General features: G+C 47.4%; 1 protein-coding gene across 3 annotated transcripts; it reads left to right on the top strand.

The window, feature by feature from the left end:
- Positions 1-586: 586 nt before the first annotated feature.
- On the top strand, positions 587-20,751 carry SCIMP (SLP adaptor and CSK interacting membrane protein). Of its 3 annotated transcripts, none has more exons than XM_072940590.1 (5): positions 587-649; positions 12,384-12,507; positions 14,145-14,205; positions 15,886-15,959; positions 17,764-20,751. In XM_072940590.1, the coding sequence occupies exons 2-5, from the start codon at positions 12,390-12,392 to the stop codon at positions 17,970-17,972; spliced, it is 462 nt and encodes a 153-aa protein (XP_072796691.1). In that variant the 5' UTR covers positions 587-649; positions 12,384-12,389; the 3' UTR covers positions 17,973-20,751. The 3 variants fall into 3 exon arrangements, with proteins under 3 accessions (XP_072796691.1, XP_072796692.1, XP_015106148.2); XM_072940591.1 differs by lacking the exon at positions 587-649 and adding an exon at positions 5,152-5,282 and having other exon boundaries at positions 15,886-15,935; XM_015250662.3 differs by lacking the exon at positions 587-649 and adding an exon at positions 5,152-5,282.
- Positions 20,752-22,023: the final 1,272 nt, after the last annotated feature.

Genomic DNA, 22,023 nt, shown 5'->3' with positions numbered 1-22,023 from the left:
GACTCTACTCAGTCCAACAATCAGCTGGACCCCTTTCCTGATGCAGCCTGTCACACACCCTTCAAAACAGGAGGCCCCCCTCGCCTCCCTGGGAGGAAACTGGGTCAGCAGTCCCGGGGCTCCCCGGGGTTGGCAAGAGCTGTTTTCCTTGTGGGACACTGTGTGCACACGTGAGCTGGTTTCTCGCCCAGGTCTGGCTCTGGGTCCAGCTCTGGGTCCAGCTCTGGGTCCGGGTGGGAGTCGGGCTCCTTTTCGTTTTTCTGGATGCTCAGGGCAGGCTCATTTGTGGGGACACCCCCAAACCCCAACACACTGCCAAGTCTCCACCCTGGGGCCTGACCCCTCCACCCTAGGCAGGACCACTGGTGGGCCTCGCTGGAGCACAGGGGCAGCGAGAAGATTCTGCCTCCTGGGAAGCCTTGGGAGTCAGCTTTCTTGGAAGAGGGATTGGTTGCCTGGTGACAGCGCCTGGGCCTCTCCCGAGTGGGCTGAGCAGAAAGGGGAAGTGTGGTCAGGCTGGCACTCAGGCTTGGGGTGATGGGAAGGCCTGTGGGCGAGGAACCGCCTCTTCCCAGCTACACCCAAGCCACGGCACTCAGGGCCCTGCTGCCCCCTCAGCCGCTCACATCTGGACACCTTTACAGCTCAGGTAAGCACCTGGGTGTGTGTCAGTGTGAGTGACCGCCTGGGCTCGGCCCGGGATCGTGGGGAGTTGTAGCCTAGGCCCTGGGTAGGACCGCTGGGTGGGGTTGGAGAAACACTGGCCTTGGAGAATCTGCCCTGCTGGTGACTGGCTAGGTGACCTTGGCATTACTTCGCCTCCCTGGGCCTCCATCTCCTCGTGGGTACTGTGGGGCCATGAAGAGGCTACCTCTCAGGTTGAAATGACATAATGATTGGGAGAGAGACGTGTGTCTGTGAGGGGGTTGTTATCCGTCTGGATTCTGATGGCAAGTTTGGGTAACTGACCTGTGAGAGGACCCTGACTGGTCTGTGCTGGAGGAGGGGCTGGAGGCATTGACTGTATGAGCTTTGGGCTCCATCTTGAAGCCCTTGGATGAATGCCACCAGCCTTGGTGTCTATCACTGTGTCTCTGGCATTCGGGGATGTATCTATACGGCATTCTGCCTTCCAGAGGCCTCAGGTCAGGTGTGCTGGGTTGGGGTCAGGAGGAGACCTGCGTTTGGCTGTTCTTTATACTTCCACCTTCTCACGAATCACTTGACCCAAAAGCCACTCCCTTTCGTGACCCCTTTACACATGTGGCCTCTGAGGGAGCATGGAAGGTGGGGATTGCTGAGCTGGGAGCTTCTTTTCATTTTTTTAGAGCATCTTTTGTTTTTTCTTTCTGAAAATTAGATCAATAGGGGAAACAATGACCCCAAACCCCAGCACCTCCCAACAACCACAGTCAAGAATTTGCTCTCTTGCCTTCCAGCCTTTTTTCCCTCAGGTTTTGGAAAGTGATCCATGTTTTATTTTGATGTAAGGATACTTTAGACGTAGAAATACAGGCTTCATCGCTGTCATCAGGGCACAAGCATCCCTGATCCACTCCACCCACTTAATGTGACACTAGCATTCCTGCCAGAGAGCCCCTGGGTGACAGGTTCAAGTTTCTCTCCACATTCTTAGAGCCAAACAAATAAGAAAAAGAAATCAGCAGCAAGAGGCAATCTGCTTAGACCCAAGGAAGGACTTCTAGGGTGTAGAAATCCTGGGATAAACTTACTAGGAAGCATGAATGATCTGTAGCTCTGGAAGTGTCCACTAACACATCACCCCGAACATCCCAGAGGAACTGGAAAAATGACCTGTTTGGGAGCAGGAAGCAGAAGCTCTTATAAAATGTGATACCTAAATTTTTGAAAATGTGTTTATGGCTGGCGGCAAGGCTGGATGGGAGGGAAAGAAAGAATCCTACTCTTACACTAAATAATCAAAATCATTCTTCTGTATTTCCTCCCTGACATTTCCAGCCACATTCTCAGGTAATGCTGGGAGATGTGGCTACAGTATAGACACAAGTCAGTATTCTGCTTTTTTCATCTTATGTGGTTTCCCAATAACTCATAATGTGTTCTTCCTAACGATCCCTTGATTGCAGCATCCTATCCCATCAAGTGGCCAGAGTGTCGTTTTCTCCCCAAGCACCCCCTGTTGGACTGCTGCGAAGCTCCCTGTTTATCTCTACAGAGATGGTGCACATGGTTACCCTGTTAGATTTTGACTTCCTTCAGATCACTTCTTAGGCTAGGTTTCTAGAAATGGTATTATGGAATCAAAAGATGTGATCATTTTATAAATGTATTTCTATTTTCTTCCCCCCCCCAAATTTTTGTAATTGATGTATACAACCTCTGGCCCTATGGGAGGATCTGTTCTGCTAGGGTAAGATTTTATGATATGTTTCATTTTTGCTAGCAAATAGAGGTAATTTCTAACTGTGGCCAGGGGAGCAAGAAACTGTAATGAGTCAGCTTGCACGAACAGAGTCAAGCCCCAAAATGAAATAAATCAGACAACAGGATTACTCTGAGGGCTAGTGTGATGAGCTGTTACACTGAAGGAAGCACATGCGATCAGCCTGGCTCTGCACTGCCAAAAAGGAGATGTTTGGCTCACCTTCTGCTTCCTCTGCCTAGGTCTTAAATGTACAGTTCCATACATTTGACAGTTGCCTGACAAGATGTAGTTCTGAGACTCATAGTCAGACTTTCCCAGAAATGCGAGGACAGAGAGAAGGAGAAGAGAGGCCGGACTCCTTTTACTACACTGCCCTGCCCCTCCTCAGGCGCACTCGGGTTTTTAAGTTGCCATCAACTCTCTACGTGGCCATTCCTGGTGCTGACATCAGCGAGGAGGTCAGGAGGTCAGGCGGGAACTTGGCCTCACGGAGCATGGGCAGTGACAGTCTGGGAACTAGAGCTGAATTCAGGCAAGCGCTGCTTATGCTGGCTTGCAAGTGTAGCCTCAGGATTATCTACAGTCTCCCGGACCCTTGAGATCTAGGTAGAGAGCAGCTCAAACCCTCATTCCACATCCTGCGAAGTCCAAAGCCTTCCTGAAGACTTCCATGGGTTTCCCAGGAGATCCCCTCTTGCCTGTGGGTAGCCCTCGCTCCGAGCCCCTATAGGTGAGCCACTGACCCCGGGGTGAAACTTGGCTTCCTTGCTTCCCCACATCACCCTAACAAAACAAAACTGCTCACAACACACTGGCAGATGCAGTAAAACTTATGAAAGATTGGATGGGGCCTCAGGAGAGGTTTCTCATGCAGCAACACAAACCACTGGAAACTGGCATGCTACAGCCCTGTTCTTGACCCTCTGGCTGCTCCACCCCTGAGCACCCTCCAGGAGCTGCTTCTCCTGCTGGCTCCCCTTCCTCCCCTCCTCCCGTTTCTTCTCATCCCCTTCCCCAGCATAACTCCAAATCCCCCCACACCCCAATACCTAGAGTATTTAACAGTCCCTATCTCCTACCAGGAGACTTCATTCCCTGCCCCACCTGCTAAGTGCTGGAAAGGCAGCTCATTCTAGCTTTTATTTTTACTCTTTTAATGAGCTATAATTCTAACTAAAGTGCCTAGGTCTTAAATGTACAGTTCCATACGTTTGACAATTGCCTGACAAGATGCAGACATCTCCGTCATTCCTGAAAGTTCCCTGGGGCCCCTTTGCAGTCAGGCCCTTTCTGCCCCCATTGAAACCACTATTCTGGTTTCTATCGCAGTAGTTCAGTCTGTTCTTGAACTTCATGTAGAGACTCATACAGGGTATACTCTTTTATTTGTTCAGGATTTTTCTGGTGGGGGTGGGTTTATTTATTTACTTATTTATTTTTTAGCAGAGGTACTGGGTAACAGAGCACCTCGTGCGCGCTATGCATGAACCCTACCACTGAGCGATACCCTCCCCCATGCGCTTTTACAGTTGGCTTCTTTCACTTAACGTTGTCAGGATTCACCTATATTGTTGTGTGTATCAGGAACTCATTTTTTAAAAATTTCTGCGTAGCATTTCGTTATATGACAATACCAGACCACTTATCCATTCTTCTGTTGAATTCCATTCTGTTTTTACACAGTTTTACAATTTTTTGAGCTGACATCAGTAAGTCCAACATGCCCAGATGGCAATCCTAAGAATCTTAGTGTGAGCTGTGGCGGGGGGTAGTGGGGTGCCGGCAGGAATTTCAGCTGGGGGCCAAAATTAAAATAGAAGGGAAAAAAAGATGAAATTAAGTTTAGTAATACCTTTTACTTATCCCATTATATCCAAAATATGACCATTTCCACATGTCATCGATATAAATACTTGTTAATGAGAGCTTTTATGTTCTTCTTTCTATACTAAGTCTATACTAAGGACAGCATATCTCAGCTCCGATCAGCCAACTAGCAAGTGCTCAGTGGAGTAGCCTCGTGGGGCCAGTGGCTGCTGTCTTGGGCAGTGCAGACCTCAGGTAGAGGGATTTGTGTCCAGGGCCACAAAGCCCTTACTGGCAGAGAGCAAGGGGCTGGATTCATAGTCAGACCTCCCCATCTTCCTGCTGAGTTGTCTGCAAATCTTCTGCCTCTTCCCACAGAGATTTTCTGAAGACTCTTCCAACTCCTACTTTCTGAAACTTTAAGCAATGCCCCCCCCCAGCCAACAAATGCATCCTTACCCACACCTTTTGGGACTATTTCAGATCATTTATTTTTCACAAGAAGAATTCAAGTTGTCAATACACAGGGTCTAACCATTAGTGGGTTTTGAAATAAACTCAGGACTTTTTCTTGTGAAATGGGCTAGAATAGGTGTGAAAATGGTGGTTGGAGTGTATCACATGTAAAGACATTTTGTGAAACATGTTTTATTTATGAGAATATATGTGTAGCTGTCAACCTGCAAACTGTGTATCTTACCCTGAGGATCTTGGTTTAAAAAAAACAAACAAACCAATTTCTGAATAAACCCACAGTCTCCGAGATTCCCGGTGATGGACAGTGACTATGATTTCTGTCAGACTCCCCGGAAGTGCTTTTTGGGGAAGTGAGAGTCAGGGCTGGAGGGTGGTTGCTTTTAGCAGCTCTCCAACCCTGACATCACTCAGAATTGAAACAGGCTTGTTGACCAGAGTGCCTTAGGGCACTGCAGGAATGAGCAGAAACAAGAGAGAAGCTGCCACTCCAGCCCACAACGCCTACCTGACCTCTGCTTCCCAGCCAGTGGCTTGACGGCCTCCCCGAAGGCGGCGGGGAGAACAGGAAGCCCACCCAAGGTCGCGTGTCCAGGTGAGGTGGCTTTAGAATTAGAACACCCAGTGCATGAATTTCAGACCCTGGGTCCAAACTGCCTACTGCTCTGCATCAGCAGAGGGGAAGTCTGCCAATGGCAGAGGAAAGCGGCCAGGGCATCAGGCATTCATTCATATGTTTGCATATACTGGATGGATCCCCTATTGTGTTCCAGGTGATGTTCCAGGCCCTGGAAACAGGGGTAAAGAGGGCGATAAAGCCCTTGCTCTTCTAGAGCTTATAGGTCAGCGTGAGAGACAGACAAGGAGCAAATGAACCAGCAGAACAAATGTCACAGGAAGAGTACGCAGGCTCAGTTGGAGGGAAAATGCATTCCATATATTGATCATAACATATTTCAGAGAGAGAGAGTAGCTTTTGGGTGTGAGCTCTTGGCTTCCTGCCCCGACGCCCCAGGCTGCTTCCACTGAACAGCACATCCTCTCTCCCTCCTTATTCTCTTGTAAAATCTCCTTCTTGTCTCTGGGCCCGTGAAGGCGAAGGTAGCTCCTGCTCTCTCTTCTATCCCAGTGCTTCATTCTGGTCCTCTTTCCTGGCTCCGTCACAGTTGATAAACACACTGAAATCTCTGATACTGTATTTTAAACAATATTTTCTCAACCTCATTTTCCTCCCTTCTTGAAATTCATGCTTCCCTTGCCTTCTGGACTTTCGTCAAGCTAACCAGAGCTCCTTTGAAGCTATGATGGAGGACAGGGTGAGATACAGAGTCCGTCCTAAGGGCAGGATGATTGAGGAGAAAAAGGGAGAGAACGTATAGGACGGTGAGCTCCTGAGCAGGGAGCATCCGTGAGGCCAGGAGGAGACAACAAGCAGGGGGAGCATGATGCCTAGATTACAGGGTCTTCCTGATCCTGCAGGAGCTTCATTCCTACCTTGTATGTAGCTATGACTATCCTCTAAGGAATCTGGAAGATTCTAGCATGCCCCTGCTCCTGTTAATGTCCTAAGGAAGAAATCCTGAAACTCCAACAAAGTCATTCACACCCAGTTTCTCTTCCTCAGTGTCCAGCACACCAGGCAAATGAGATTAAATGGAGGGGAAGTGGGGAGAGGAGGGAGCGTGGGACTTTGTTCTGAAGATAAGTGATTTGATGGTGAAATTCCAGGCAGTGTGTGACAAGCAAACAGGAGAGGCATCTGGGTTCAAAGAGTCATTTTTAGCACCTTCACTCTACCTGCTGCTGCTGCTCCTGCCTAGGACTGTTGTGGGGCACAAGCCGCCAGCTTCCTCAGCTGCCGCAGCGGTGGATCTGCAGGCTGGCCAGAGGCGGTGTTCCTCCCCGAGGCCTAGGGATCATCCAGAGTGCTTGTTAGCCATGCTGATTCCTGAGGCCCACATCAGTCGTACAAATCAGGATTAGGAGTGGAGTAGGGACCTAGGACCCTGGTATCTGCATTTTGATACATTTCCCAAAACCCTAGCCTGGTGGTCACAGTTTAGGGCCTTAGAGTTAGAGAGACCTGTGTTTGGCTTCTGATTTTCCCACTTCCTCGCCCTGCAAACTTGGGCAAGTTGATTGAGCTCTTCTAGGCCTCTATTTTCTTATCTATAAAATGGGATTATAATTATGACCTGCCTCATAGAGCGGCTGTGAGGACTGAATGAGATGGGGCCTGTGACTCGTGGTAAAGCAGCACAGGATGTGTGTTGCTTTTCTGAGGTGCGTTTTCTTACTGAGGTTCTTGTTATTTTGGAACAAGTCACAGCTAAAGGCTGAGGTCTTGCCAGTATTGGAAGATCTTGACCAAGGGTTCTGCTTTCAGTTCTGTTATGAAAAGAAACATCTACCAGCTTGGTTTCAGCCTGGCAGAATAAAAAGACCACAAACTTTGGTGTCAGACTGGGCTCCCCTGCAATCTTAGAGTAGTCGATTGCTCGCTGTGCTGCCCTTAGCAAATTGCTTAATCTCTCTGGGTCCTACCTCTTTGTTGGTGCAGTGCGGGTGCTAATAACATCCCCAACACCAGCTTATAATAAGGATTAAGTGATTACATGTATATCACTCTTTCTCAGCATTGGCCCATTGAAATCACTTGGTGCAATTTATTAAAACAAACAAACGAACCGCAATGGCCAGGACCCAGGCAGGGTAGGGAACTTGCAATATTCCTCAAGCTCTTGCCCCAGGGCCTGACACATCCCAGGTACTTGATAACTAACAACGAAAGGCTTCTCCCATGGTTCTCTTACTCTTCCTCCTTCCATTCATGGTGTCCACCCAATGCTCTCCCAGTTGACATCAAACTGGGGTCAGGCCCTGCAGCTCCCTGACCTCCTCCTGGCAGCCAGGACCCCTCACCTGTATCTGCGGACTCAGCCCCACACCCTCCCATGCCCTGGGACCTGCTGACCTACAGTTCAGAGCTGGACCAGCTCTGGGCCCACACTGGATCCTACCCTATTCTGGTCTATACTGGACCGTGGGCTGGTCTGCTCTGGCTCATGGGGCCTTATCTCTGAGTCCAAGTCCTGCCTTGAGACCTTCCTGTATCCTCAGACTTGTGAAAAACAACGATTTCCCCTCCCGTGTGGCAGTCACCTCCCAGAAATAGAGACCTGTGTCTGTCCCCAGCCTTGTGGCAGGTCCCCGCTGCTGCTTCACCAGGTGGACAGCATTGGTCAAGACAGTGGAATCATCACTGACTTTTTCCCCCATTCCTTCCTGAGACATCAATAGAAGGCAAACAAATGAAAATTTTAAAATGTATAAACCCATGGAACCACTCTAACTAGCGCCTCATCTTCCGGAGGTATGAGCATGTGGCAAATTGTGTGGTGGCCCCACTCCCCCCACAAGATGTCCACATCCTAACCTCTGGAACCCATGAATATGTCACATTACATGGGAACTAAGGTCGCAGGTGGAACTGAGATTGGGAATCAGCTGCCCTGGAGACGGGGAGCTGACCCTGGATTATCCAGGTAGGCCAGATGTCAGCACCAGGGTCCTTGTAAGTGGGAGAGGAGGTCGGACGTGACTAGGGAAGAGTGGTCAGAGACACGCAGCACTGCTGGCCTTGAAGGTGGAGGAAGGGGCCACGAGCCACGGAACATGAGTGACCTCCAGAAACTGAGGAGTCAGGAGACGGCTTCTCCAGAGGAGCCTCCAGAAGGGACCCAGCCCTGCCCACACTTCGATTTTAGCCTGCTGGCATCATATTGGCCCTCTGACCTCCAGAACTGTGAGATAACACTTCTGTGTGTTTTTAAGCCACTGCCTCTTTGGGAATTTGTGATTTTGTGAGAGCGGCTGCTGCAGACAAATACAGTTTGTTTCTAAGAAATGCTGCTGCCTGGCCTCCCCCAATGACATTTCAGTCCAATTCTCAAATTTTAAGTTACTTTTGATTACTAAGCAGACTCATTTCAGTTGTAAAAATTTTGTCATGCTTATTTTAACACTGCTGTCTTTGATTCAAAGCTCCCCGCTTTGCCCAGGGGAGGGAGTAGAGAGAGGGGTGAGGGCAGCCTCAGCTCCCTCCACACCCCTTCCCTGCACTGACTTCCCTGATGTGGGATTGAGGAGGAAAGACAGGGAGACAGTTTCCCACAGGAGGTCTCCCATCAGTGGGCCATTCCTGCCCATCAAGCTTGTGGTATTGGGTAGAGATTCAACCCCTGGCCTTTGAGAGGTCCCTCATGGTCCCTGGAGAGGATCAGCTGCATCTTTAGGCTGCCTGCAGCATCCTGTCACGCAAGCACCTCTTTGCCCCATGCTTCAGTAGCTCTTGGGAGGCCTGCACCCCACAATCTTGTCTACTGCAGGCCTGCTAACAGGTGGGGCTCGGCTTCCTACCTTTCCAGGGCCTGAACCTGATCATGCAGCCGTGACATGCTCCCCACTGGCTGTACTCCCAGCCACCTCTCCCCAGGGTGCCTCTCCCCTCTTTGGGGGCACCCTGGCCATTAAACTAGCCTGGTAGACCAGAGAACATCCAACTGGGAATGGAATATGGGTCCTGGTCCTACCCTCTTCAGCTGCATTCTCTCCAAAAGACAAGCTCTTCTTTGTTCTGTTGAAAATGCAGCACTCAGCAGTCCATGGGGAAGAGTGCTATTTCTCTGGTCTAAGAATGTGGGGAACTTGGTACCTGCATTCCTGACAGTGGGCCCTGATCATTCATTCTGGGGAATCCCTGGACCCCTCATACAACCATGTCAACACCACAGCAACACTCCTTTTAAAGTAAGATATCCTGAACCCTGTTTGGTCTTTCCTTGATGACTTGGGGGCATCACAACTAACATCCACAGAGGAAGGCCATGTGACACAGAAAGCATTCTGCCCTCCCTCCTACCCGGGTGACCTGGGGTGGGTCATTTGACCTCAGAATCAGCCCCCTGTCTGAAGGAGGGTGTGGTGGTGAGGATGAAATGAGGTGAGTGGTGAGAAAGCACTTGCAGAGACTGCTCGGCACACTGAACACACGCAAAACATCTGATGGCAAATCAAAGCATCTGATGTGTGAGAACAAAACTGCAAAATACTTACCACCTTACTGAGTTCTGAAAAGTGACCCAGAGTTTCGTTTTCTGACATCATCCTACTTCCCCTTTCTCCCTGAGAATTTGATGAGAATAACATGTCTTTGAACTTGAAATCTGGACAATGGGAAATCTACACTATATGGTTGGTTGGCTCTTCTTCAATTTTATCAAAGTAAATGCAAAAGAAAAAATCAAGTAGTTCACAGGGTTTGTGGTGGAAAGTTATAGCTGCCTGTCTTCCCACTTCTGTCCTTCCACCCTGTCACACTCTTCAAATGCAACAGCTTTTAATTTTGTGTCCTGTTATTTATTTTTATAGCTCTAAAGAGTATGTTTATGTTTCTTTTTGGAGAAATTCTTCAAAAATAAAAGAAAAAGACAAAGAGATTTAAAAAAATAGGGGGGTGGGAAATTAGACTAAGAACCAGAAGACATTTAAATAAGAGAAAAGAAAAACAAAGTGTATATAAGAGAAAAGAGAATGAGAAAATGACGGGGAGAAAACTCTATCTCTCTATCCATCCATCCTTCCATCATTCCATGTATCTATGCATCTATATTTGTATGTATCCAGCCAGCCAGCCAGCCATTTACCTATCTATGCATCCAACTATCTGGTTCACCAGAGATAAATAAGGTGAAATTCCGATTTAGTTTGTTGAACAAAGAGGCTGCCCTTATATAAGTGGCATCGTCTTAAGTCCAGTGCCCTGTGACCTCATGGGGCCCTGCAAAACCAGATTTCACAGGCCTCGACTGAGAGCCAAGTTTCCATTCTCCATGGTTACCCTTTTTCTATTTGTTCTTCTGCCTCTCTTGCTTTCTTTTGTGCACCCTGAAAATGTGATCTACAACAAAACTTCTGCCAAATGCATGCCTTGGGGGTGAGACACCCCCAGTAGCTGACACTTCACTCTCTCAAGAGTAAATCCTCAGACAACTACCAACATCAATAAATGACAAAAACAGAGCATTAAGCAAAAAAGTAAGCAGCAGGGTTACGTGCATGGAAGAATACTAGTGACATATGATTGGTTTTGCCACATCTAACTTTACGAATATCCAAAGAACATTCTACTGAACAAGCCAAACCTTCACAGAAGAAATGAAGCTTGGAACTGAAACTCCAAATCATAATATAACAGCTTAATAAATGAAGACACTATGCCAGTAATACAAACACATGTTTAAGTCATAAGCCAAGTCAGAAGGTCTTTGTAGTAATAATGGCTTCAGCAGCATCCTTCGTTGGCCCCTGTATCTCAGCCTCCTGCCTCGGTCCCTGCTGATGTCGTTAATATTGATAGAAGCATGAATCAGAAATGGTATCCTATGATCACGAGTGAGTGAGTTTCCACGGGCTAAGTGGTGAAACTCATATAATTCTCATATAACCAGGATATGTCAAGTTATCTCCCAGACTTCAAGGATCATTTTTACTTTAATATCCAAGTGAACTAGCAAAGTGCCCATTCCACAGATAAGGGGAGCCCAGCCGCCGCGCCCCCCACCCCCCGCCAAGATCTCCCTGAATATTTCTCTGGGGGCTCCTCCTCTGTTCATACAAGCTTTGGTCGTGCAATTTTAGTGGAATTTGATGGGAACAGATTAGAACACAGCATTACACAGGCAACAGTTGAAGACTGAATATTAGACATAATTTTCCCACAAATGCATTGGTCATTTTCCACTACGGGGACTATCTAATGATGCTCCAACTTTATGTGCTCTCTTTTTTTTTTTTCCCTCTCTCTTTCTTCCCTCAGCTTTATTGAGATACAATTGACATTACTGAGATACATTGTGTAAGTTAAAGGTGTACTATGTGTTGATTTGATACACTTGCATGTTGTAGAATGATTACCCCCAAAGTGGTACCTAACATCTCCATCACAAAACTACCACTTCTTTCTTATGGGGAGAACATTTAAGATCTACCCTCTTCTTGACCTCTCCCTCTGCTGTTACCCTCTCCCCAGACTCTCCTCCTCTCTGGTCAGCCAGCCTTCTACACCCAAATTCCTGTCCCTTCTCTTGTGCAGACTAGCTCAGTTTACTTTTGCATCTTCACCTTCTCCCCTCTGACCACACCTCACTCAAAGAGATCCATCAAGGTATTTTCCTAACCCCTACCTCAAAAAAAAAAAAGAGAACCTCTCAAAATTCTATCTCCCCTGTTATGAATTCAGTCTATGTTGCCCCTTTGATATAAAAACAACTGCAATCAGTTATTGCTTTAAATGGCACTTCCTCCTCCTGTTGCATGTTTGACAGTATAAGAAAGAGGCGTGATTATGTCTACTGGGTCTAGAGGAACTAATAAGTACGTCTTACCTCTAATCTTTGTAAATCCCCTGTGAAGTATAGACATTATCATGCCCATGTTGCAGATGAGAACACTGAGGCTTACAGAAGGTTAAGTCACTTTCCTGAGGTCTCCCAGCTGCTAATCAGCAGAGTTTGACTGTGAACCAGTGCCTGTCTGATCCCTAAGCCAATGTAGCCGCACATCATGGTAGATACGGCCCCCACCGCCCCAGCAAGCCTTTCACTCATACGCCTTCCTCTCTCCCCATTCTTTTCAGGATCCCATGGAGATGGATTGGTGGAGGAACAATTTCTGGATCATCCTGGCTGTGGCCATTGTCGTTGTCTCCATGGGCCTGGGCATCATCATGTTCTGTGTCTGTAGGAGTCTGTTTAGAAAAGGTAATTACCACCTTGCCAGGGCAGGTGGAGGGAAGGGAGGGGCAGGGTGGTTATCAGTGTATTAGGGCTCCTTTAGGGCAAAGAGATTAGTTCTGGGCCTGTCCAGGTTGGACTCTGGATTTAACATCATGCATTTTGGGTTTGAGTCCTAGCCCTGCCACTAATTTGTGCATTTGGGCCTCAATCTTCCCCTCTGCATAGCGAAGGGAGGGAGGTTACCTAACCTCCAGGAACTCTCCAGCCCCAAGAGTCTGGGGGGAAGCAGCTTGTGTTTCAGGGTGCACTGTGCTGTAGTGCTGCCGGTCACAGCACCTCACCTCCGGGACAGGAGTCCACAGAATGTCAAAAACTGTCTTCACACCAAATGTGTAAAGTTGTATACATGTTGCACATATGAAATATGTACAGCTTCTTTTACATCAATCATTCTCCAACAAAGTTATTTTTTTTAATGTCTTGAGGCATGAAAAACGGACTCCTTCTATGATCACCACGTTTGACCACCCCGATTGCCTGCTCTAAGATCATACTCTGAATTTTCTGGTATATCTGTCTTGGCCAGACAGTCTTAGCATCCTCAGACATAAATAAGCATAAATTTCTGTAGGATTAACATAATTTTAGATTATCTACTAGTGGGTTTCAAATTTACTACTAATTTCCAAAAACATGAAATCCTCAACTCAACGGTGTATTTTCTTGAGATCCTATCCCTTTACATAATGACCAGAACCTGGAGCACACCTGGAGAGGGTGAATACACTGAGAGGTACAGCCACCTTCCCCTGGGGCAACCTGGGCAGGCATCTCTCCAAGATCAAGGCATTGTCCTCTCGTTGCATCTGGACACAGCTTCAGAATTCTACTGAACCAGTGCTGAAAGGTCAGGGCTGCTCAAGAAGTGAAAACTTTTTGTCATTCTTCTCAAACCCTTTTCAGAAATAAGAAAATTGAGGTTCAGGCAAATCCTTGGTTGAGGTCTTATTGGAATTGGTGGTGGCAGAGTTGGAACCAGAACTTGGGTCTTCTAGGCTCCCCGTTCAATGTTCTTTCCCCTCCATGCTTTGACAGCAATTGGTTTTTGGTTTTTGGTTTGTTTTTTTTAATACAGAAAGTGAGTTCTGGCCCTTAGAGTCCTCTAACCATTTGCCATTTTAAAATATTTCATTTCTAGATATGGACAGAAGTACGAGCCTGAACAAAAACTTTACCTGTTCTCTTCTATCTTGACCCACTTCTATTAACAAGCAGGTTATAATGAGTAATAACTTACACATCCAGCACATCGCAGTTTACAAACTGCTTTTCCCAGCCTGTATCTCATTTCCTCCCAACCACACTTTTGGCTAGTCATTCGACCAATATTTCTGAGTGCCAACTACATGCTAGGCAGGCTGAGTACCAGGCAATGAGGAAACACTCACAGCCAGCCCTGGATTAGCGTCCAGGCTCTGCGGTCAGACTGCCTGGGGGAAGTTCCGCCTCTCCCACTCAACAGTTCTGTGTCCCTGAGTCTGCTTCCTCTGAACAGCTCTTCCCAAAGTCCCGAACTCGCCGGTTCTCTCATCTCTTCTAAACTCTCAAATCAAAACTTTTGCTAATTCTTCCTAAACGAATACGCTTATTTGCTTCCCTAGGCAAGAAATGGGAAATTGTCAAGCCCTTGAAACAGAAGCAGAGAGATGAAGAGATGTATGAGTAAGTCGGGGGAGGGGGAGGGAATCCTTCCGCTTATTAACTCTGAGAACCAACTGCTCACTTCCATTCTTGCACCTACGCTACTGTTGCTAGTATGACCTAAACTCCAGTGCGATGTCATCTCTGCCAACTCTTCCCACTCTAAAGGGAAAGGCTGTAGGGCTTTGGGGACATAGGGCACCATATGGCTCTCTCTGCTCTCCAAGTCCTCCCTCGTCTCATCTAGTTGGACAGAGGTCACAGGTCCGGCCCTAGGTTCTGGGCCCACCACTCAGGGTTAGATTTACCCTTCTTTTCTTTAGATGGGTTGCAAGTATAGCCCTCTAAAAGGTACTGTGCAGAACAAAAATATGACAAACTCTTTGCTTTTGTATTTTGTGATATCTCGAGGTTTTATGATTGTTATCTGTCTCAGGAATCCCCAAGACCACATTCAGACTTGATTATTTGCTAGGAGGATTCACAGGACCCAGAAAAGGTTATAGGTTATTTCAGCAAAAGGATACCCATTAAACTCAGCAAAGGGGAAAGACGCATGTGGCGGAGTCCAGGAGAGAGCAGGTGCAAGCTTCCAGCTGTCCTCTCCCAAGGGAATCACACGAACAGCACCTACTTCTCCCAACACTGATGTGTGACAGCACATGAGAAGCATTGCCAACCAGAGAAGTTCACTCAAGCCTTGGTTTCCAGGGTTTTACTGGGCGGGGGAGTCACATAGACCAGAGCGCCTACGTGACCTACTTTAACCTACATGGTGACCTACATGGAGAGCGCTGGGGGTGTAGGTAAGGAGTTTTGCTGGGAGTCTATCTGTTTGTTAAAACTTCTTACTGAACTATAATACGAATACAGAAAAATGCACATGGTAAGAGGACAACTCAGTGAACTTCCACAAACTGAACAGACCCGGTGGCTGGCACCCAGATCAAGAAACAAAATCACCAGCACCTCAACCCCAGACATGCCCTTTCAGCCATTACACCCCAAGGATAACCACTATCTGAAATAGAACAGACTAGTTTTCCCTTGATTTTATGCTTTATATACCTGGAATTATACAGTATGTACCATCTGGTGTTTAGCTTCTTCTGTTCAGTGTGTTTTGTGAGATTCATCATGTGTAGTTGTAGATTGTTCATTCTTGTTGCCATAGAGTCTTCCGCTGTGGCAGTGAACCACGATGAATGTATCCATTCTATTGCTGATGGGCATTTGGGTCGTGTCCAATTTGGGGCTGTTACAAACTGTGCTGCTAGGAACATTCTAGTAACATGTCTTTCCATGATTGGCAGGATATATACCCAGTACTGCCATCACATGGTGTATATACATATATTTAGCAGTAGAAGTATATCTGTTTTGTAGGTCAAAATAAACCTGGTGCTTACCTCCCCCTCCTAAGCCAGCTCAGGAGATACTGGAAGATGAGCTCCATGCTCCCAGTTACAGTGCTTCAGCTCCCTTCCCTCTAATCCAGCTATTCCCTGTGCTCAAGGAAATGGTTTCTTCAGGGTATCAGTTACAAATGGGGTGCAAGTCCTGAAAGGGAAGGAAATGCTTCCAATTTTTAGGAACCAAGGTTTAAACGTTCAATTCTGTCCACTTTCCCCGGCGTTTTCCTTTAAATCAGCAGGCATGATCAAAACCAAACACTGACTCCTCTTCTTCCTCTCTCTCCAGGAATGTTACCGATCAATTCTCAGTTCAATTACCCCCTCTGCCACCCCGGGGTAAGCTTTCTCCAAAAGATGCTCGTGAGTATTTTGCTGATAAGAGTCTCATTCAGGATAAGATAACAATTTTATCTAGGTGTCTTAGTCAGCTCAGGCTGCCCATAAAACAGTAACACAGAAAATATGGCTTAAACAACAGTAACTTTCTCACAGTTCTGGAGGCTAGAAGTCCAAGATGAAGGTGCCAGCCAATTTGGTTTCTGATGAGGACTCCTTATGGCTTGAAGATAGCAGCCTTCTCACTATGTTCTCACACGGAGGGGAGAGCGCTCTCTGGTGTCTCTTCTTAAAAGGGCACCAATCCTATTGGATCAGGGCCACAGTCTTATGACCTTCCTTAACCTCCATTACTTCCTTAGAGGCCCCACCTCCAAATACAGCCACACTGGTGGTTAGGGCTTCACCATATGATTTTTGTGGGGACACATTCGGTCCATAACACTGGAATTTGCAGATGGCAGCAACCTGGTTTAAACAGATGATTAAGTGTAAAGGGGACAGAATAAGTACCAATGCTCCCAATATTCAATGTGGAAATTCATATTCAAATTCCAGCTTGGAGCAGAAGTAAAAAGGAACGTGGGGGTGGGGGGTCACTAGGTCTCTCCCACTTCCTATCAGAAGAATTCTGCCTGGTTCCCTTGGCTGGAATGTTCTTCCTTAAGCTCTACACAGAGCTGACTTTACCTCACCCTTCAGGTTTCAACTCAAATGTCACTACCTCAGAGAGGCCATTCCTGATCATCCTATCTAAAGAAATCCTGCTAATTTTCTTTATGAAGCTCATGGCAATTACCCTAAGTGGTCATTATCACCTAGAATGTAATATAAACTTGAATACAAATTCTAGAAAACAGATGCCTTTCTTGTCCTGTTTACCACTGTTTACCCACCACTAAGAACAGTGCCTGGAGCTTCACAGATAATAAACAAAAATGTTTTGATTCAGCGAGTGAAAAACAATATTAGCTAACACTTCTTGAACAGGTACTGTGTGTCAGGCCCCATGGTGGGCACCTTCTAGGCGTTATCTCATCTAATCCTCTCAACAACTCTATGAGGCTGGTACATAATTATGCTCCTCTGGTAGATGAGGACCCTGAGGCACAGAGAAATAAGTGACTTACCCATAGTCACACAGCTAGTGACTGATGGAAGAACATGAACTTGGATCTGTCTAACTGCAGAACTTTGCAGGAAATGAAATAGTGATCATTTTTCAGGATCTCTTAGGAACAGGTGAGAGTGTGGTGAGGCAGTTCCAGTCTCCATCAAAGGTGGAGCTGAGCTGTTTCATTGTCGTTTTCCTAATATGTTCGCCCATTTGCTAGGCACCCATCCTCCACTAATCCCACTTTTTGAAAACACCACTGCCTCTACCTTAGCAAAGAGATGACAGACATGAGCAATTATGGATAGTTCTGGAAAGCAGTATACGTCATTGTGAGGGATTATCCCAAAAGGAACTATGGCTTGTATCACTTCCTTATGAGAATTAGGATCTGTAGATACAACACCACTCATTTGGCTACTAGCTCTGATCAGTTTCTTGTCTACGCTTCTGTTTCATGGTTCTCACTGCAGTGCAGTCTCAGACAGAAGGACATGGGAGTCAAGACATCTGACCCATATTTGCCACTGACTCACTTGGGTGGGCCTGAGACTGTATCATGGCCAGGTCTCAGTTTCCTCTGTAAAATGGGGATCTGGTCCACCAAGAAGTGGGAGGATCATCAAAACCCATGAAAATGATGCAGAACCACTTGGTCAAAAATATACAAACATACAATAGCTTTGCATCTAATACTTTTTGTGTGTATTCTAGCCCCACAGGAAACCCCAAGTCAGCCACCAGCTGCCTACTCATCGGTAAAAAAAGTTAGAAATAAGAAGACAGTTGCTGTCCCAAGTTATATTGAGCCTGAAGCTGACTACGATGACATTGATATCCCTGCAAATACGGAAAACCATCATCGTGAAAAAAACGTTACTTCTTTTTGGCAAGCGGAAGAGGGTTCACACAGCTTATTTTAAAACAGTCAAGAATGGTTGAACTTCAGTAGGTACCCAGGTCCCGAAAGCCAGTGGTCCTGTTATGAAGCTCTGTAAGATAAGCACTTCCTGAATCTTAGAAGAAGGGGCAGCAATCCTGACTCAGCCCTGAGAATGGAGAGGAGTCAGGCCTTGAACTTCTGCTGAGGGAGGCTCCAGGCGGAGGACCACTGGCTTCCAAGGCTCCTACCTGTGAGAAACTACTCAGTTCCTGGCACTTGTCCCCCTTTTCCCTCCCCTGTTTGTGTGGCTCTAAATGATCTCAAATCTTGGCGTTGGACTGTGCAGAGCCTCCCAGTCTCCCATCCCCAGCACAGCCCCCACCAAGCACATGTCTTATTCCCACGCACCCCATCCACCTCACATGTTGAGAGGCTGTGGGTGGCGGTTACAGCTGAGCACTCTTTTGCGCAAGTCACACGTCACGCCTTGTGCGTTGGTCAAGGGCAGGGGAGGACTTTTCGTTCTTGCAAATCCTCCCCACCTACACAACCCCCGAACCCCCAGAGCCTCTCTGTGACCTTGGCAAGACTGACCACAGCGATCCAAGTTCTCACCCAGGGCTCCTCCTGGGCTTCCCGCTGCACCAAACAATCAACACAGGACAGAAGTCACCTTCTGGACCAAAGGACAGAAGTTACACATGGAGCTGTCATTTTGCAATACATGTATTGGCGGAGCTACAGGAAAAAGGTTTCCCTGGGAAGAATCATGGGAACAGGAAAGAAAGGGGAGATTAAATGGCAGATTCAAGATGAGAGTTCTGGGGACTTAATACCCTCCACCATAATTTTCATTATTGCTTCCTCCCTTGTGTAGAGTTCCAGGCAAACAGTGTCATGCCCCTCCCTGCCTGACTCCTGTCCCTGAGCTGCTGGGAGGCAGCAGCTCCAGTGCGATGTGCTGCAGCTAATGAGATGCCCGGCGAGTGGGCTGCTGTTCTGTCAAACAAGTACCCTAGTGGGGTCCCGAGGCCCGAGTCAGCTTTGTAGGCCCCTGAACCTCATCAGTTCCTTCAAGTTCATCTGCTGGAGCCTGAGGACTTGACACTTTCCCAAGCAGACTCACAGGATGCTGAATTCTAAGCAGACCCTGGGAAATGCAGCGAACAGGCATGCAGGGAGAGCGCCATGAGCTGTGCAAAAGGCCCAGGAGCGTTCCTTGGACTGAGCTGCTGGACCCGTGGGGACATGAGCACCCTCCCAGGTTCTCTCTTCCTAGACTCCATGGAGACTTCCAGTTTCTCATAGTACCTCCTTATTTTAGGCCAGTGATTCTTTACCTGTGGCCTTATGGACCTCTGGTACTCCACTATCCAAAGAGAGGACTTTTCCTAAATTACAGAGAGAGAGAGAGAAAGAAAAAGGCTAAAGGATGAAATGTTTTACGTGCATGCTTTCCTCTTACAAATTCTCTGTAAACCATCCACATCTATAGCAAAAGATGAAAGCACATACAATCAATGTTAACTCCTCCTTGGTTTCTGGGACACCATCTTCTGGTCCTCCTCCTGCCTTTCTAGCCTGTATCGGTCTCATTTGTGAGCTTGCATCTCTTGGAAACATCTCTTCAATGGTAGTCTTTCTCAGGGTCCTCATCTCGCTCCTAACACTCATGAGTGACCTCATCAATGCCCACGGGCTCAGTACCCCTCTTTTCTGATGACTCCCAATTGCAGGCTCCAGCTGAACTCTCTCTCCCCAGTTCCAGACCATGTTGCCCCTGGACATCGCCATATGCCTCTCCCACAGGCCCCTCAAGTTCAACATACACAGAGGGAATTAATTACCCAACTCCACTTCCAAACTTCTTGTGCTCTGCTGTCTTCTTAGTTGGTGAACTCAGAAATCAGCATGGGTCTGGAGTCCTTTCCAGTGTTCCCCACCTCCTGTTGATTGTGCCTCTCAAGTAGCTCTCTGATCAGCCCACATTTCTCATTGGCTGTTCAGTTCCTAGGTCCTTGCCAGCACTTGGCAAGAGAACACCAGCAGCCTCCCAGTTGGCCTCCTACCTCTGGTGTCTCAGCCTGCAATCCCCCTCCTACATCGCAGCCAGTGACCTTGTAAAGTGAACATCTGACCGCTTCATCCCCTTGCTTAAATCTCTTTACCCATTAGCATCAGAAAAAGCCCAAACTCCTTAATCTGGGTTACCAGATTTGTCAGGATCTGGTCAGCAGTTATCTCTTACCAATCTCCTTCCCCACTGCCTTGTAACTGTACTCCCCCAGAGTTTTGCTCCAGCCATTTCAAATGACTTTGCCCATGGCCTCTCTTGCCCCTATGACTATGCACAGTCCTGCCCCCACGGTCTGGAACATTCTTCCCCACCTTTTGATCCTTCCCATCTCTGCTTAAATCCTTGCCTCACCACTCCAAATTCGGGTCCGGTGCCCTCATAGAGGCTCCCCTCTCATAGCATTAGCATGCTGTAATTACCTGCTCACCTGTCTTTCTTCCCCACTAGACTGAAAGCAACACGAGGGCGGAGACTGTCTTTCCCCCACTGCTTTCTCTGTTCCTAGCACAGTGCCCTGGACCATTGTAGATGCTCAGTAAATATGCTGAATAAACGATCAATTGAATGAGTGAATGAATGACTCCTGGACTTGGCCCTGGAGAAACACTTCTCCTTCTGCATTGTAACTGCCTGGTTACTTTTCCATCCTCCTTCCTGATCTGGGGGCTCCTTTTCAGTGGAAGCTCTCTGGCTAACTGCTATATTCCTAGTGTCCAGCTCAAACCCTGGCACATAGTAGGCACCTGATAAATATTTACTGAATGTTGGACATTTATGGAAAAATCTACCAGTCTGACAAATCATTTTCCTCTGGGTGTGTGTAACTTGGTTGAAATTTTATACTGGGTACCTGTAATAAAACCGCATTTTCTGCCAACAAAATTTTTTCCAGTTTGGATGATAGAATTAAATATATTAAGATTTCACAGGACCTTTTTGTGTATTCTAGCTCCTCAGGAAACCCCAAGTCACCCACTAGCTTCATGCTCATGGATAAATTTAGAAATAAAACACTTCCCCACCTGAGCTATTTGGAGCATGAAGATGAAATGTTAAAAACCTTACAAATATGGAAAACCATCATTTTGAAGCAACTCCTGCTCCACCACCTTAACTGATTTGAGAACTGTTGGTCAGCAGTTATCTCTTTACGACCATGCCACGAATCAGGGGGTGATGCACCCAAAGCCAGGACGGCCACAGGCCCTGAACTTTAGGCCTGAGATCAAAATGGAGCCTCCTTGCTCTCACCCTGCGGGCCGGCAGACCTGGGTCTGCAGGGCCAGCTCCACCTCACCCGCTCACCCACTTCCTGGGAAGAAGAAATGGAGGGGTACTGGGTCAGCAATGGGGGTTGGAGCCATGTCTCCCTTTTGAGATAAAATAACTCCACCTGTATTCACAGCAAATGCCAGATTCAATTCAGTCACATTAGTTCCTCCCCTCTCCTGCTCATGGGGAGAGAAAGGGACGCGCCTCTGTGGAAACTGAGGATGACTCCCTCCTGACTCAGGATGACCTTTTCCCGACTGTGCTCTGTGGCCAAGGAGCAGGGGTCAGAGCAGTGTCCTGGGGGTCAGCCCAGCTCTGCCTCCCTCATGGGTGTTCTTCACCCCCCACTCCAGTATGTACTCCACTCTTTCCAGCAAAAGCCCCAGATTTTCCTGTTGGATCTGCTTCTTTCTCTTGTCAGTTGGTCCAAATTCTGTACAGCCTCATCCTCAACTCAGGCTGGAGCATGTGACCCAGCCTGGCCAATCGGAGATTTCCATTCCCTTGGCCCCAGTGACTGATTGGTTGATGCTCTGAGAATCAAGGCAGGAGTCCTCTCCCACTGGCTCTGAAGTTGAGGGGATATAAATTCTCAAGGTAGAACCTGTCACAGAGGATGTGGAGCTGAGCTATGAAGACAGTCCAGATCCTACTGGCATTGTTTGAGCTTCTGGAAACAGCCATGCTTGAAACAGGCATAATCTCTGGGTTTTTTAGTTCTTTGAGCCAATATTCTTTAAAA

The sequence above is a fragment of the Vicugna pacos genome, chromosome 16 (genome assembly GCF_048564905.1).
Source record: "Vicugna pacos chromosome 16, VicPac4, whole genome shotgun sequence".
Lineage (NCBI taxonomy): Eukaryota > Metazoa > Chordata > Mammalia > Artiodactyla > Camelidae > Vicugna > Vicugna pacos.
This window is presented reverse-complemented; position numbering and strand designations above follow the sequence as displayed.

What these genes read in the sequence shown, in the direction of transcription:
- SCIMP (XM_072940590.1), top strand. Translation starts at nt 12,390, where the DNA reads ATGGAGATGGATTGGTGGAGGAACAATTTCTGGATCATCCTGGCTGTG. An exon ending in AGAGATGAAGAGATGTATGA is followed by an intron (nt 14,206 to 15,885) that starts GTAAGTCGGGGG and finishes CTCTCTCTCCAG; the next exon opens with GAATGTTACCGATCAATTCT. An exon ending in GCTTTCTCCAAAAGATGCTC is followed by an intron (nt 15,960 to 17,763) that starts GTGAGTATTTTG and finishes TGTGTATTCTAG; the next exon opens with CCCCACAGGAAACCCCAAGT.